The sequence below is a fragment of the Anas platyrhynchos genome, chromosome 7 (genome assembly GCF_047663525.1).
Source record: "Anas platyrhynchos isolate ZD024472 breed Pekin duck chromosome 7, IASCAAS_PekinDuck_T2T, whole genome shotgun sequence".
Taxonomy (NCBI): Eukaryota; Metazoa; Chordata; class Aves; order Anseriformes; family Anatidae; genus Anas; species Anas platyrhynchos.
The window spans coordinates 16,826,578-16,844,096 of NC_092593.1; the positions used below are offsets into that span (position 1 = coordinate 16,826,578).

General features: G+C 38.8%; 1 protein-coding gene across 3 annotated transcripts; it reads right to left on the minus strand.

Annotated features, from left to right (window-relative positions):
- Nucleotides 1-40: 40 nt before the first annotated feature.
- On the minus strand, nt 41-17,259 carry LMLN (leishmanolysin like peptidase). 3 transcript variants are annotated; one of them, XM_072040820.1, is made up of 17 exons: nt 17,089-17,259; nt 16,880-16,977; nt 16,742-16,772; nt 16,019-16,101; nt 15,422-15,539; nt 13,700-13,869; nt 12,957-13,062; nt 12,632-12,726; nt 11,795-11,912; nt 10,999-11,106; nt 9,298-9,374; nt 8,556-8,666; nt 7,745-7,874; nt 6,953-7,112; nt 6,157-6,287; nt 5,214-5,424; nt 41-4,245 (listed from the first exon to the last, which is right to left on the minus strand). In XM_072040820.1, the coding sequence occupies exons 1-17, from the start codon at nt 17,221-17,223 to the stop codon at nt 4,151-4,153; spliced, it is 1,977 nt and encodes a 658-aa protein (XP_071896921.1). In that variant the 5' UTR covers nt 17,224-17,259; the 3' UTR covers nt 41-4,150. The 3 variants fall into 3 exon arrangements, with proteins under 3 accessions (XP_071896921.1, XP_071896922.1, XP_027318123.3); XM_072040821.1 differs by having other exon boundaries at nt 41-4,059; nt 7,745-7,877; XM_027462322.3 differs by having other exon boundaries at nt 7,745-7,877.
- Nucleotides 17,260-17,519: the final 260 nt, after the last annotated feature.

The window sequence follows — 17,519 nt, forward strand, 5'->3', positions numbered from 1 at the left end:
TGCTCATTCATACAGCTCTCAAAGAAAAGGACAAGAAGAGTCAGTTTTCTACAGACATTTTTATTGATTGACATATTTTTTTCTTTTGTATGACATACTTTTACACAGTAAAATAAGACAACTTTTACTTCATAAATAACAAAATTAGCCCTTATATCTCAATCCAGTCAAAATCTAAGTAAAATAGTTTGTTCTATATTTACATTCTGTACCAAAATAGGAAGCATATTCAAAGTCAGCCAGTTCTCTCAAAACAGTTGTTTTATCTCCAAGGTAAGCTTCACATTAAAAGGGTAACATTTGCACTTGGAACCCTGGTGGCGTAAGATCACATCATTTAATATACAAAATAGACCCCAGTCCCAGAGAGCGATATGTGCAAGTGTTCACCCAAGCACTCAGCCAAGCAAAAGCTGGTTGTTAGATCTTGCATGGGAAAGATGTTGACCTGCTCGGCTGAAAGTCATTCACAGGAAGCGTGGGGAAGAAAGGACACACGCATTCCTCTCTACTGAAAGCAGAAAGATTCGCAGGACAGGAAGATTTAAAAACAACTGGCCCTTGCAAGCAAGGGATTGTTGGTGTGTCTGCTCTCAGGTGACATCAACCTTCCTAATTTACTAGAGCACAACAAAAATAACGAGTTGTGTTGCACCAGCAGTTAATTAATGGGAGGAGTCAAAGTTCCGTTTTGGTAGTTCACCTATATCTGAGGCCTTAACAGTCTCCCAAGACCTCATTTCAAAAAGAAATGAATTGCCTGCTTTTCTGTGTTATTTACTCACTGCATACTCCAGCCGAAAGCAATCCTTCCTCTTTGTAATTGTTTGAAGCACTAGAAAACTTTTTCCTGAAGTGTTAATAGCCTTGACTTCTAATTGAAATATTAGAAACGTGAACTGCTGGGGGGGGGGACAAAAAAAGGCTGCAAGACTAATTTACTACCATAGAGAAACATGGAACGTGTTTTCACATTAAAGCAGTGGGCATGGTTTGGCTGCAGATAAACGATTTGTTTATTTCTTAGGGCAGCAAAAGTCCTGGGAATAATGCTAGCTAGTCTGGTGAACACACAAAAGACTATTTGGGCTTTATTTAAAAGATTTCACATGTAAGAGGTTCAATATGATGGACTTACCCCTATATGTTCAGGAAACTGAAAGTAGCTGCCTGCAAACTTTGTTTTTATTTAAAACTGGTATTCACTTTTACTGGGGAAACCGTGCTTAAGGCTATACAAATGGTTGCTTTAAGCTACAATTTTAGCTGTGCTCTACACTCAAAAAATGGCTTATGCTCCCTACTGTTTTGCTCTTAAAAACCTGAGACATGTTTTTCCTTAATTCATCTTAAGACTTGGAAGTTCACAACAGCGGGTTAGAAGCTTAAGTGAAAGACAAACAGAACTGAGGTAGGCAGCTTTACTCGAACTCGTTTGACAGTCACGAATTCATTCGTACCTGAAAGTGAACGTGACACATTTCTTGGCAGTTCCCACAAGGCTACAGCTGCTAGCTTACTGACAGAAGGTAACCCGCTGGCTTTTGCAAACCTTAACCTTCCCTCCCCAGTCCCCTAAAGTCACTTCCAATTCTGTAGTTCACAGCCAGTTTAAGGACTGCATGTCAAAGAAATTACAACTGAAATCTCAGATTATTAAGGCTTTAGTAGTTTTACTTCGCTGGACTCACTAATGCAGCTATTCAGCAGGTAGGTACCGGTGAAGCTGACTACACGGACACTGACAGCCAGACAGATTTTCCCTGTAGGTACAACGCATTACAGCCTCTTTCTTTAATTGAATGTATACAATTCAGAAGTAGGTAAGCATCAATGTTTCAAGCCATCTTTCAGTTTTCAGTTAATTCTCAGGAAGAGAGAAGAAAAGCCCTCAAGATAAACAACTGCGTAGAAGATAAAAAAAAATTCACTTAAATATAACACTTCACTTACACAGACTAGCATATCAAATACCAAGCGCAATAAATAAACACCATTTAAAAACGTTTAACAGTTATAAATTTAACCAGAAAATTCAGACAGTGCAAATATTCCACAGTAAGAAAAAATAACCAGTAATTTCTTTTCAAGTATAAAAAGTGTTGTTGTTGAGTGATACCATTTAACCTGTATTATTGCACACCAGACAAGAGACAATCACAACCTCTGGGACCTAATATATATTCTCAAACCTTTACGCTTTCAATGAATCCATTTATACTGACTGTTGATTGTGCATATATTAAAATTATCAGTGTTCACCTACTAATCTGAGTGTTTCTTAATTCAAACTTGTACACGTTTAAAGCATTTGATCCCTAATTTGTATTGCTTCTCAGAAACACCTATTTAAGGCTAAGCTAGGCCTTGTTTAATGCAAAGCAAACTGTGCATAACCTGCAGTTAAGAAGGGGAACTAGCCCAGTGCAAGGTACTCTCTCAACCATGATGCCCTCAGACAGTTTTAGGTTGCAGCTTATTCACCTCAGCAGTGTCATAAAAGCATCTTTAAAAAAAATCTGGTAGGCACAAAGATTTTCTTCAGTGTCCTTATGATTACAATGGAAGTTCTTATTAAACAAGCTTAATTGTAGCTAAAGAAATTTTACTCCCTGCCCCTTCCGTATTAGAAGGGGATCAAGCCTTAAACAAGTTGTGTATCATCATCCTTCTCCTCACCTTTGTATTTTCAGTGCACGTGGCCCATCTGCTCCCTCAGGTTTAGTACCTTCTCAAGAATGAAATTGGACAAACAGGACAGACAATGGATTGGACCACATAACTTTCTTTTATGCTAAGCAGGATTATTTGTAACATGTCATCTAGGGTCAGAAACAAAGAAAAACACCTTCACAAGTGTTGTAGAGAGCAGCTGTCCTCCGCAAGACAGATTTTGCTCATTTCCTACCTCAGGTAGATTTTATCCTCCAAAAGATGAATTTTGTACCAAGGTGTGCCCTTGTGTGGTTCAAAGTGTCTGATTCTCTAACATAATCCAAATACTATGAATTATTTGAAATAATCAACTGTATGTCCAAGAAAAGGGGAAAAAAAGACAGATTAGACATTTCTTTACGTACTCATTTTTGGCCTAGAGGAGTCAGTATAGTTCTATAACATTATAGCTGCCATAGCTACTGGCTTGGCCTTCAGCAAAAAGTGAAACAAATGTATTTATGATCATATTATTAAAGAAATAATGCCATTATTAAGAAAAATAAAATAAAACCTACCCCAATTTTACAGACTGGCATCAGTAATAAAATGCATTTGCCTAGCAAATTGAATTTCTGAATATCCTCAGAGTAATGTTATTACACTGTACAGTAGAACTGGCACATGCTAAATGAAAATGTGATTTCTAGACAGTTGTCATGGTTATCAGTCTGAAAGTCTACTTTGTGCATTCACTAAGGTTTACATGAACCTCAAGAAGTAAATAACTTACTGCAAACTAACATGAATTCTGAGAAGTCTCAAAGCTACAGAATCCAGTTGTGGAAACAACTCCCAACAACCAGTCTATTCCATTAAATTAATTTTACTCATATACATTGTAATATGTTAAATAATAATAATAATAATTGTAAGATTTGTAATTTACTCATATACAATGTAATATACATTGTATACATTGTAAGAATGGACAAAACCCAAACAAAAACCTCCCACACCTGTTTGGGTCTGAGTTATTCGCAGTAACAGTAACTGATTTTCACATGGCTTTTGACTAAACCACTGAGGTATATTTCCAGTTTGAGGATGCTTTGCTACCGGTCACACAGAGAACATAACAAAAAAACAACCCAAGTTCTACTACAGAAGAGTTCTCATTTCAAATCTTGATCAAGTTGCCAGGTAGTCTAACAGAGCTGGCACAGTGGATCTCATTACTGTGACAAAACCAAAGGTTGCAATTCAGGAAAATACTGGCACTTATTGAGATGACAAGGTAAATTTTCCTCCTCTCAAACTCTGGCTGCTTTTGTCAGTAACTCCCCGACTACTGTCTGCACTGATACTTGCCGGGAGAGATGAGGTTCAGGAGAAGACAGCTGCCTGCAGAGACAAAAAAAACTCAGTGCTCCACAGTAAGAAGTACAACACTGTGGTATACCATCTTGGAACATCTTCTTGCTCCCTGCTGAAACTATGCGCAGAGAAATAATCCCGTTAGCAGGGGAATTAAGTTAGCCATCAACAGCCAAAGGGTTACAACCAGGTTAGATGAGCAGGAGCACAAATCTAAAATAAAAAACAAGACAGCATGAAGCTTATATTTCATATTTAAGAGAAAATAACCAGAGAGCAAAAACATATTTGTAGTAATCTGAACTGATTTACTTTTAGTTTTCAAGGACAGCAATTCATAAAAGCTGAATAACATGATTTATTCCCTTTAAAATTAAATTAATTTCTGCAATAACTAATAATAGTTAGGAGAACAAATGAGCTGAATGTATCAGTATGGCAAGAAAAGGACAGGAAGTTTACTAATGCATGACTGGGGATAAGCAGCATTTCAAAATCACAGACTCAAAAGACTAGATACATAAGCATTTTATATGTTATGTTATATAAGTGTATTATATGTATGCACATATATAAGCATATATATTAATATATTTTAAAAATACCCCCCATCTCCTAGGATGTGAATCTGTTTGAATTCACACTTGCTGTCTCTCTGGGAGAGGGAGATGTCAGTCTCCTATATTACAGCTTTCTCATGCTAAAATCTGATCTGTAGGAGTCATTCCACCAACCCCTGAAACGTTCCCATTTCAAAGACTTGAAATGGTACACACAAACCCCAGAACATGTTGAAAAAAGAATTAAATGTACAGGTTACCTATACAGGTTTATTTTTTCCTCAAAACCTGCAGTAGAGACAGCACATCAACAATTACAAAATTGATTAAAGGCTTAGAAATTAGCCTCTAGAGAAAAATACTGTAAGGACTGTTCTCTTTCACTAAGTGGCTTTTTACACAGTCAACTCTAGACAAAACAGTAACTGGTAGTCAGCAACTTAAGGTTCTTTTCTTCCTTCAAAAAGCAAAGTGACACCTGTCATTTGTGTCCTGGATTACTGTGTTAATATTGCCAATAGGAACTTATATAAGCGAGTACTCATTTTGCACCAAGGTGATGATTCTGAAGGTTATTAAAATGATATGTTTTCCAGAACAGGAAATCAGGAGCCAACCTACCAATTGGTGCAACTCTTGATAAGTTAGAAGCTGGAGGATCCCGCTCTGGGGGACAGGAGTCACAGAAGTCCCAACAGGCTGGACAAACCAGATTTCCAACGTGGATCCAGCCATTCATCTGAATGCTCACTGTTAATACTTGACCTGAGCGGCTGCACAAGTACACAGTGTCCTTGACCCAAACGTGCAGTCCTTGTGGAGAACAAGAAACCTTAAAAGAAAGGAATAAACGTAAGGTCTGTATTATGATTTATTGGAAATATGCTTGGGGAGTTGGAAGTTCTTTCAATAAGGAAATAAAATATTCAGTAAACAGCCTGCATACAGCATAGATTAAGTGCAGCTATTTTAATGCACTAAGAGCAGCTATTCGTTTAAAAATGCTTTAAAGCACTGACTGTACCCTTTTCATGCGATTATATAGATAATCAACTGAGACTGAGTAAAATTCTGTTTCTGCTAATGAGCATGCTTTTAGAGTTGTGCTGCCTTTGAAAGAAACAGCTGTAAGTGAGATAGCCCTGAGAGGAAGGATAATGAAAAGTGACACGTGCACAGTGCTTTCTACAGCAGGAAAATCAGAGTCATTTAACTAATGTAAAACTTCAACAGAAGATTCCAAAGTATTCTCACTTATCCCTGTGACACTTAGTCCTCAGGTAAGACAGGTAAGTCCTAGCAAGACTGGAAGTAACACACAAGTCTGCCCAGTGGCCATGTGCTTGACTTGATGCACACATGATCTGAACTACAGATTCACAGTTGGAAAATACTTATTTCCAAAGCATGTCATAATCTAGTGACTTTCAGGAAGATAATATCATGTACGGTGTCCAGGTGCATAGTTTTAACAGCCATAGCCTGCATTTTATATCAGATTTCTCTCTTTGGTGTTACTACAAAAGTGAAGCAAGCAAAGAACCCACACAGCACATGTACTTACTTGGTAACACCCACTACCCCAGTCGGGGTAACTGAGTTTCCTCCTGCATTGTTCCATGACAAAAGCTGACTTCTGAATAAGACATACAGAGTTTGGTCCATATTCTTCTGCACCATAGTTTTTTGTAGGATCTAAGGTGGAAAGAATATACTGAACCTCAGTTTACCAGGCGAAAAGGAAGTTTAAAATTAAATTTTAATTAAATTTAAATTAATTTGCCATAATTAGTCAGTCTCTACAGGCAATTCCAGGTTTACTTTTGGGATGTTTCACACCATTAATCATTATATTCAAGACAATAATTCTCAGACAGAGTAAAGCATGAAGAAAACCAAGGTTTTAAAAATACACTATCCACACGCTTCTACAGAAATGTTTGCTCCCAGGGAGTGCCAGCTGTGGTTGCTGGCTTCAGGGGAGAGCGTGTTTGTTCATTTGGCTTTGAGAGAATTGCACACACAGGTAATATCCTGCAGTGTCCTGGAGCTCTGCTATATTGAGAGTTCATGTGCTATTCCAGGAGGCAGGGCCATGCTCTGGTAATTTGTCAGGCTCCCTGCTTTGGATAGAAGACTACAAAGGTGAAAAGTAGAGTTGTTTCCAGAGAGACTCAAAAGCAACTGAACAACACTCCCCCTGTAACCTCTGTCTTGTATTTGGATCATTTGAGGATAATTTCTGTTCAACTCTTATGCAATTTTGTATTTCATTTACACCTAGGAAGCAAACGCTCACAAGGTAATCCAGATAAACAAATACAGGCCCTTAAATACAACACTAAATTCTGGAAGCTTACCTGGTTGGTTTTCAATTATTCTGCAGTCTGAGCTGCGTTGAAATTCACCACTTAAATGCCAACTGAATTCTTGACTGAAGGGACAATAGTCAGCAATTTCTACTGAGCCACCATAATAAGGCAAGTCTTCTGCTGGTACTCCGTTAAGATTGTCAAAATACTGCAAAAACAAAATAGGCAGTGAGACAGCTGGTGCAGAGAAAAGCGTACAGCTGTCACTTTGTCGTTGTTGCTTTTATTGCTTTTATTTATTTAAATTTTTAATAGAAACAATCACTAAAGCTGTAAGAACATCCATTACTTCTCAGGAGCGCTTTTAACAGCAACTCAGAATACCCTGAACAGATGAGCATAGACTATTTAAGAATACACAAGTAATGCACAGAGATCCATATTTGCATGTATCACTCCCTAGCCCTGCACTGCCCCCTGTCTCCTCTTGCAATCACAGTCATCTCTGGGAAGAATGTTTCAGTGTGCAGTGACACGAGGGCACAGATTAGCTGAAGAAATACCTCAGACAAAACATTATGGGGGACTTCTGTTACACAGCAACATTTTCAACTGAAACGTGCTTAGACAGTCAAGCAACATCCCTATTGTTTTATTAACAATCACAAGGCTTTTTTTTTTTTTTAAGCCTCCAGGCTTCTTATAATAGAGTAAGCAGACATTTTTCACAATATCTACTCTCATCAACTAGTTCAGAAGAAAAAAAACAAACACACATCCTGGCTGCAAAACACAGTAATGCAAATACTTAGTTATTTAGTAAATTACGACTCATTATACCTGATATTCCTGAGGTAACTGCTTTGGAAACTTCTGTAAGTTGCACACTGCTACTGCTCTTTGGTCCTGTCTGCAGGTTAACTGCAAAGGATTACTTCTCAAAGTGTCACAGTATGGACTGATTAATTGCCTCCTCAAAAAAAAAAAAAAAGTAACATAAGTTTACAAAAAGCAGTTAATCTAAACTATGCAGTTTTTCTGACTATCCCTGCTCTTCCTAATACTTGAAGCACATAAAGAAGCAGCAATATCTTGTCTGTAGACTAATTATTGTTATTTGGTTATAAACTTCCTAGTTTAAAGAATATCAGATCAGCAAACAAAGTAACAACGTGCTTAGTTATATAGTTTCAATAACATTGTTTTGTAAACTTTAAAGAAAAAATTACAAACAAAACAGGGCTGCAATGGAGCAAGTTTACAAGTACTGAAATGAACAAGAAGTATGATAGCCAAAACAAAGCCTATTTCTGGAGCTTTGGGTAAAATCCAGTAATGTAAATGCAGCCAATAACGTTTTACAATTAAAAAGGACAAAATAAGAAAGCAACACTTAGACAAAGTCCTTCCACCCAACTCCAAAACACAATTCTCTTAAAGAGCAAATACATTCCTAAGATGCTTGTCTTTGTATTTATTGGGTAAAATAGTACTGTTCTCAATACATTCGGTGTGCTCCTTCTTGGGTGCACTCTGAAGATTCTTACGAGAGCATTCCTTGTGTATTACTTTTTACTGAGTTGCATTTGAAAAAAGGACAAGTGTAAACAAGCATCAGTCTTCCACCTTCTTAAATAAAACAATGGCTTACTTTTGTTTCTTTTGGTCAATCCAGAACTTACAGCTCTTCATTACAAAGTCACAGCCTTTATTACGTCCCCAGTCTAATTTCTCCGCCATGCTATAATTTGCTTTATACCAACTGCAAAGGTATTTTAAAATGAGAATACAATTTAAAAATTAGAGTTATAATTAATAAAAGAGCAGTTCAAAATAGTTTATACGATGCCTAAAGGTTTTCAAATGATAAAACAGGGAAATAACTCCTTGCTACCTAATAATAAAGTATGATAATTTCACTATTTTTCAACTCACAATGAGCTAAATGAAAACTTCATTGTCTATTTGTTTGACAGCAATGCATGTTGGTCTACGAAGGACTAATGCATACAGAAAGATAAAATTTTAGGCAATTTTGCTTTTCTTCCATATATGCTTCCTGTCTATAAAAAAGACAAAAAAAAGTGCTACGTGGAACTGACAAAAGACTTACATTAAGAGAAAATAGAAAACAGACTCTGCAAACAGAACTATGCATTGCCGCGCATGCTTTTATGGCTATATTAAGAGTGGATTTTTTAATATACGTGAAGAAAAATTAACATACAAGGTATAATTACTTGTTTAATGTCATGCTGGTTATGCCAATTATTTACTGTGTGGCAGATGAATAAACACAAGTGCATCAATTCCAAATAACATCAAGTGCAACAAACACACTTGAACAAACAAAAAAAAAACACCACACCATTATTATTCCTATTAACACTTACCCCGTGTCTTCCATTAATGCTAAGGTAATCCTGGAAAAGACTCGGTTCTGCGTATGGGATCCAGTCATAGCTTCATTCTGAAAGTTACAAGTTACTATTAGTAAGCTCCTGAAAAATCAGTATTGTAAGAAAACGCCTGCTTTGGAAAAGCATTTTATTTTAGAGCCACGCATTCAAGGGCATAGAAGTTCCAGTCCCTTCTTATTATAGACATTCCATTTCCAACCTCTTTCATAACACGGATCAAAAGGTATAACGCCCTTCCCAGTCTGCCCTACAAAGTCTCATGAGTCAGAAACCTTATGCCAAATTCCAGCTGAACCTTATTCATGGCCAATCTGTACTTATTTTTTCTTTAGGTAAATTAAACTCCTCCTTGCATATTTATTTATAGCAATCATGCCCCCTTTTCTGTCCTTTTTTGGGTAAGTTGAAAGTCAAGCTCATGTAGTGGTGTGTTTTTTTGGGGGGTAAGACTGACTTTCAATTTTCCCAGTATTTCTAGAGGTCCTTTTCAGGAGAGAAGAACACAGGACTAAAGGAACACAGAACTCTACATGAAGCTTTAGTAGTCCAGTAGTGATATTTTCCATCTTACTTTAAAAGCTCACAACATCCTCAAAGAGTAACTCTGGACACTTCTGAGTTTCCTAATCATCAACTGACAGTTTTAACACCCATGTGTCTTCTTTCAGCTCAGTCATTTCCAGCTAATAAGCTTCTGGCTTACAACAAAAGTTGCTCACCCTTAATTACACAGCTCTGGGATTCCTATTACCAAACTTTTCTCACTTACTATTTCTTCAGAGTGTAGTCTTCCAGCCTTCCCTCTCCACTAGCATGGCTGGGAATAGTTACCATCTGCAGACAGCAAATTTGGTACTATCACTAGAATATTTAATGAGAGAAGGATCAAGACCAAAATCAAACCATATGGGTTACTTTCCAGATACAAACTTTCTCTGGAAACAAGACTGCTAATAGTGTCCCTTGGGCTGATCTTATTAAATCCTTTAGATTATCCTTACTTTAATGGCAGCCCTTCTAGCTGACCTTGAACAAGAAACATTACCAAATGTTTCTACAAGAAACATTACCAAAAAGCAGGAAAAATCAGCTGTTTTGGTCTCCTGAAATATGTATTTTTTCACGTTTACTTCCATGAAAAGGTCTGTCCTGATGCATTTACCTTATGGTTTACCTCACTTCATACAATAATTATAAACTATACTTCTGCCCAAAATATCACATAATGTTATAAATAAAAATAAGCTTAAGCATCAGGAGGAAAATAAGTGTTTCCTTGATCAGATGAGGTTCTGGAATAGGGATGGCAAAACCTAACCCTAAGGAGACATGTCAAAAGATGAAATCCAGATAGTGAACAGACAGAACAATCAAGAAGCATGACAAAACTTAATTGACTTTTCATTTTTTTCAAAAATCAAGAGATTTCATTTTCCAGCAGTCATCTTATCCGAAACTCATATTCTGAGATTTAGCAAGGAAGTAAAATAAAATTTATCTAGCAATTGGACATTTAAGTGTTTCCAGTTTAGCACTGTATGTGATATATTTCAGTGAGGTATTTCTCATACCTATGTTTTCAAGGCTCTGGTGAATACCGCTATAAACCTAAAAATAAAGACAGGGGGAGCAGGCTTTTCCAAATCCCCCTCCATTCCTAATATTAGCACCAACCTCCAACAACCTCTTCTCCCAATGATTGAGCTCAGTACCCATGCCACCTTGATTTTCAAGCTCCATTCCCTCTAGGATTGGACAATTAAAATGTTTACGAGCTTCTTCCTAGAAAGAAAACATTTCAACACAACTCATAAGTATTCATGGACAAATATGATTAGAAGTTATTTTCAATACCAAATATATTACACTTAGTATATGTTTAGTTGGGGTAAAAAAAAAAAAAAAAAAGAGGTGTGGGAAGGATTTGAAGAGAAGGTTTTCCAAAAATATTTAAAGTACTCCCTTTTTAAACATTACAAAATGTTCAATGCATTATTTGGTAATGCATAAAACTACAAAGGAAAAAAAAGAAAAGTTTTAAAAGAAAAATATTAAATTGGATGAAATTAAACTAGAAAAACAGTAACAGCACTATCTGTTAAGGCAACTGGAATACGAGGTGCCTAAGTCTGCAGGAAAGCCTCTGAAGAGTAAGATTAAGGCAACAATATCAATTTTGCTCAACCGTTTACAATTTACTTCCCAATCCCTTCATTGTCTCTTTTATTGAGTTATTTATTTCATACTGCCAGACATTTTCCTTCACTTCTTTTTCACCTTGGATAGCCCCTTCTCAACTAATTAGATCATCATAATTATATAGTCTATGGGCCATACATTAAAAAAAAAAAAAATAATAACACAACACTATTTAAAGTTAACTTATTACTGCTTAAAAAGAGTGAGAAATAATTGTGACTCAAGAATGTTATGACATACATAGTGCACAGCTAAGTTAATCAACACTTACAACTACACGAGGTGTTACCAGAAGGTGAACAGTATGGCGAAGCATTTGGCCACCACGTACATCCCATAACCTCACTGCTTTATGAACAACCTTATCGCTCCACTGATACAAACCTAGACTGTAAGAAGAATGTGTTAGTTATGGATGTTTTGATAAACACACGCTACTGTACAAAGCTTTATTTCCATTAAAAACTAGAATTAAGAATTTCCATTTCTCTTTCTTTTAAATTGTGCAACACTTCTCCTTTGTAAGATACATTATAATCTTTGTAAGATTTATTACATAGCCAGCTCTGATCTAACATGCTAAAGTAAGATTACTAAAAAGATGTCTGTAGACTCAAGACATATTTTCTACAGTTATCAAAAATGTACTGCAAATTGTTTATTCAGTAACAAGGGAGAAAAATCAAGCAGCAGACTACAGGCATTGCCATTTCTGCACAATTATAGACCTCAAATGATATGTGCCTGAAAAAAACCTACCTCCGCTGATATTAGACAGACTACAGAAAATATAAGTGCCAGTTGAGTGCGGTGCTCAGAAAACCTCTAAATTTAAGCAACGGTTGTTGCAATGCTTAACTTCAGGCTTCCTGACTAAAATTGTTTCTTAAATCATCCCCATGCATTACAAGGTAAATGTTTAATGCCAATGTAAAGGAAGACTACAATAAAAATAGAACAGCGTTTGAACATAACAAATACAAAGAATTCTAATAAAGCTATCAAGTTGGATTTTCAACAGGCTAACAGCAAGAATATATCTAAAAAGGCAACCTGAAGACATCCCTTCAGCACTGAGAGTACTGAGAGGTCCAAAAATATGAAATACCTTTCATTAAAAGGAGGGAGTCCATCTGCATATCTTGTTGTTAAAGGTTTTCCATCATCATCACGATAAAATGCAAACAGTCCAGCAGAGAAACCCTGCAAGTTCAAAATCAAACAGAAACCTTCAGTAAGACATTTACACACCAAGTCAAATGCCATGAAAAGTTCTCGTACGCAGCAGGTAGACTATTAACACACGAGTTGAGAGGCAATGCAAGAGCTTTACCCTCACCAGACACGCTTCTCTTGCAACAAGCAGGAGAGATGTGAGGGGGAAGGCACAAATTTCAGGGCAGGGAAATGTGTTCTATAATACCAACCCTTACCAGTGCATGGATAATCTCGTGTTTCACTGTAGACAACATGCCAACAAATTCCTGAGCCTGCGTTGAGATCATGTTTGGACACAAGTTAGCATATCCTGCTATTGGCCTGGAAGACAGTTTTAAAATTATATTGTTTTCAGTAAAATACTAGTAAATTCAATTCGTATTCACTTGAAGAGGCAGAAAGCAACACTGGAAACTAAAGACTAATGTAAATGTAAGAGCTTCTAGATAACTTCCCTTAACTAATTATAACTAGTTTGTTAACAATCCTGTGACTTTATTGCTACAAAAGGGGAAGAGGGATGGGATCAGTCTGTATACCAACATGCAGCACAGATGTTACTGACAACAGTACAGGAGATCTGAATTTCAGGTGTAGTCATTACAAAGGTACAACATGTCTGTTGAAGTGACTACAGCCAAATGAGAAACAAAAGCCACGTAAGCAGGGGCTATTTGCCTTTTTCTTTAAGTTTTTGAAAGTATGACCTTTCCTTCAACAGAAGCAGGATTGTGAGATAAAATTCAGGCAGTGACAGCAGAAGATTATTTTTGACTTAGATGTCTGTTTTATGGGTTAAGCGTTATTCCATTGTTCTGTGCTTTTACGCGAATACAGTATTTGGCATTATTTCAATGATTTCTGTGTTAGCCTATACACAACACAGGCAGACAGTTTAACTCCACATATACAATTGAAAGTTTAACTAAAGAAAGTTTGTACCAGACAGAATACTTGCCTGTCCATTTCAGCTTCCAGTTGGCAGTAGGCTGCATATGCAATGATGTTTTCATGGCCACACCTTTCAGTAGTGAGAGCACTGACATAAAGCACAAAGTCAGCATCTCGAACCCCTTCTTGATCAGGTAAGCCAAAGTGCCGTTCGTTCTGATTGTACACCCTGCATTGCTTTGACAATGTTCAAAGGAAACAGTTAAAATACATCAGCTATGATAGAAGTTTTGTAGAACAAAACACAACTAGCTGGAAGCCAAGAATAAACCCCAGCCTATGACAGTGGAAGATGAGAAAATTCCCTGTGACAAGAGTAAACAAACCCAGAGCCAGGGAACAACTTTTAAAAGACTAGCCATTTTGTTTAAAAGCTAGGAAGGTGGCAGCTGTTGAAAAAAAGGTGCTTGCCAAGCTAGATTAATTGAAAAGTTTTGGCTCACAGAAATAGTATATACATAAGCAGACATTGCATTTCACATTTAATGCAATATATTTTTAATGCTGCAGTTGAAATGTCAAGCTAAAAGAAATCTGGTGATCACATACTGTAGTCGATTCAAAAATTCACGCAAGAAAACAAGTTACAAGCACTTTCTGCACCGTGCTCCTTGTTCATCGAAAACCACTGTTTTGATTCAAAATTTATGATTAATTCTGTGAAAATCTGACTCACTGACCGAGGAGAATAATGAAGCAACCAGATGCCATTTCATACGCTTTGAATCTCATTATGTGTATAGTTTTCTATATCACAGACTTAAAGAACAGTAAACATTCCAGTTTTCCATGACTTTTAGTTCAACTTTAGTTCAGCCTGGAGAAGAGGAGGCTGAGGGGAGACCTCATCGCAGTCTACAACTTCCTCGTAAGGGGGTGTCGAGAGGCAGGAGACCTTTTCTCCATTAACACCAGCGACAGGACCCGCGGGAATGGAGTTAAGCTGAGGCAGGGGAAGTTTAGGCTGGACATCAGGAAGGGGTTCTTCACAGAGAGAGTGGTTGCACACTGGAACAGGCTCCCCAGGGAAGTGGTCACTGCACCGAGCCTGACTGAATTTAAGAAGAGATTGGACTGTGCACTTAGTCACATGGTCTGAACTTGGGTAGACCTGTGCGCTGTCAAGAGTTGGACTTGATGATCCTTAAGGGTCCCTTCCAACTCAGGATATTCTATGATTCTATGATTCTATGAACATCATAAACTAAAGACACTAACTAAATTTGAGTGACAGAATAGAACAACTTAAGCTATCTCCTGCAAAATGAATTGTAGAATCACAGAACAGTTTGGGTTGGAAGTGACCTTAAAGCTCATCTAATTCCAACCCCCTGCCATGAGCAGAGACACCTCCCACCACACCAGGCTGCTTAAAGCCCCATTCAACCTGACCTTGAGCACTTGCAGTGACGGTACAGCCACAGCTTCTCGGGGCAGCCTGTTCAGTGTCTCACCACCCTCACAGTGAAGAATTTCTTCCTTATATCTAATCTAAACCTATCCTCTTTCAGTTTAAAACCACTACTCCTTGTCCTCTCACTATACTCCTCAACAGAGTATACCTTTAGTATACCTTTAGGTAGCAGAAGGTTGTCATAAGGTCTCCCCAGAGCCTTCTCTTCTCCGGGCTGAATCACTTGTGAGTGTACTAGCAGTACTAACATTTTAAGTAGTTTCCACAAACTGCACTCCTCCAAAGGTTAGGAAGCACCTGGATGGTTCAGCTTACCTGGAGGTGTTTTTCAGGAACTATAACTGGTCCACACCTCGTATGGTTTGCACAGGCCACTCGGCAGTATCTGTGAGGATCAGCTTTCCTCCTTAGATATTGGTTTGTTGCACACTGCCTTCAATCAAACATGAAAGACAGTTAGCATTGTTTTAGAATTAAAATGAAATTAGCATAATCTTACAGCACCCAGCAACACTGTAATATGCTTTTAATATAGCAATGTTGTAACTTCCATGCTGAAAAATGTTACACTACTCTGGAATACAATACTTCAGTTGTTAACAGAGTATCTACAGGTGCAAAAAAAAAAAAAGATTTGGAACAGGTTCATAAAGGGGCGTACACACAAAAGGAAATAAGCAGTGTGACACTCTTTAACATCTCTGATACCACAAAAATAGGTGTTGCTATTGAAGGAGAAAGCACAAGTTTGCTGACCTTCCATGGTCATCTCCCACCACTGGGCCAGATGGATTGCTGGTCTGACCCAGGAGAGCATTTCTTATGCTCTTATTCTATTCTTACTTTAATGTCTACACAATGCAATGTTAAATATTGAACGCAGTAAGTGATTTTCAACAAACTTTCACATACCTGCTTAGCAATATAGTACCTGCTGATTTGCGCACTTGGAAAGTCTTCTCCAAGTAAGATATAGCTTGTGGAAAAAGTTTGTTCTAAACAGAACAAAAATAAAAGTCACCCAGTGGTAGTGCAGACATAACTTACAACCACTAACTGCCTAGGTACATGAAACTTGCTAATGCTGTGGCATAGCAGAATAGCAGAGATCCAGACTTCCAAGTTTCGAAATATTTAGTTCCAATATTTCCATATTTTGTTATTGGAATGACAAAGCAAGATGGAAGTCAGTATTAATTTGAACATACAGCTTCAAAGAGGCTGACTTCATTTCAGCCCCGATCTTACAGGTCACTGGGAACTGTCCATCACAGATTCCCTGCAGCTTGTCTCTGCGACCTCCAAGCCTGGCTGCTGCCCTCTCTTTTACTGCCTACTTGCACAATAAATCAAAAGACGCCAGTAGGCATATTTAAAGTACTCCTAAAGAATTTTCATCATTTTTTGGTACTGTTAGAAGGTATGTAGGTCCTGCTCATCGACAGCTTTGTGTGCTGGGATATAGCAAGCACCTGTTAAATAATATTTAACGTAGCAGTGGGAGGATTTGGGAGAAACAGTCTGTACCCAAAGCCTCGCTTCCCTGACCAGAGGATATGGAAGCGCCTTAAACACATCAGTAAAGCCTTGACTTCACCCACATACATAGAAATAATAAAGAGAATGAACCCATACCTTTATAAGGTGCCTTTTCTCTGGCAGCAAACTGTTTAAAAAGAAAGAAAGAAAAGAAAGAGCGTTAGCCACTAGGGTTTGCATTGCGGGATGAGGACAAAAAGGGGTCACCGCCACAGCACAGCACACCATACTCACTCCTCCACGCTCCTGTCGTACACGATCTTAATCCGCAGCCGCTGCCCCACGTCCCTCCTGACGAGGCGATCCTCGGCCAGGGGCACGCCGTACACCACCTGCCGCGGGGAGCACAGCCTGTGGGCGCCGCCTCACCCTCCTTCCCTCCCCGCCCGTCCTCCTCCTCCCAGCCCCAGCCCCCCAGCTGCCCCCTCCCGGCCTGGCCTCACCTCCCCGCGGCCGGGCGGCCGGTGGTGGCAGGACGAGGAGCGGGGCGAGGCGGCGGCGCCCAGCAGCAACAGCAGGAGGAGGAGGGCGGCCGGCAGCGCCCTGCCCGCGGCCCCGCAGCGCCCGCCGGCCGCCATGTTGGCTGCCCCTCCGCCGCGTCGCCATGGAGGCGGCGCCGGCCGCCAATCGGAGAGCGCCGAGCGGCCGGGAGGGCGGGGCGGAGGCGGGAGGCGGGCTGTGATTGGGCGGCGGCGGCCGCCTCAGGGCTGTGGTGGAGGGGTTGGGACGGGGGGGCTGTGCTCGGGGCTGCCACGCAAATTGCTGAAAATTTCTGTCTTAAGCTTCTTACTAAGTATAGCACCGCTATATATATACACCATCAACATATTCCAAAGTAACGCAGCACTTCTACCCGAAGCGCGTCCCCTCATGT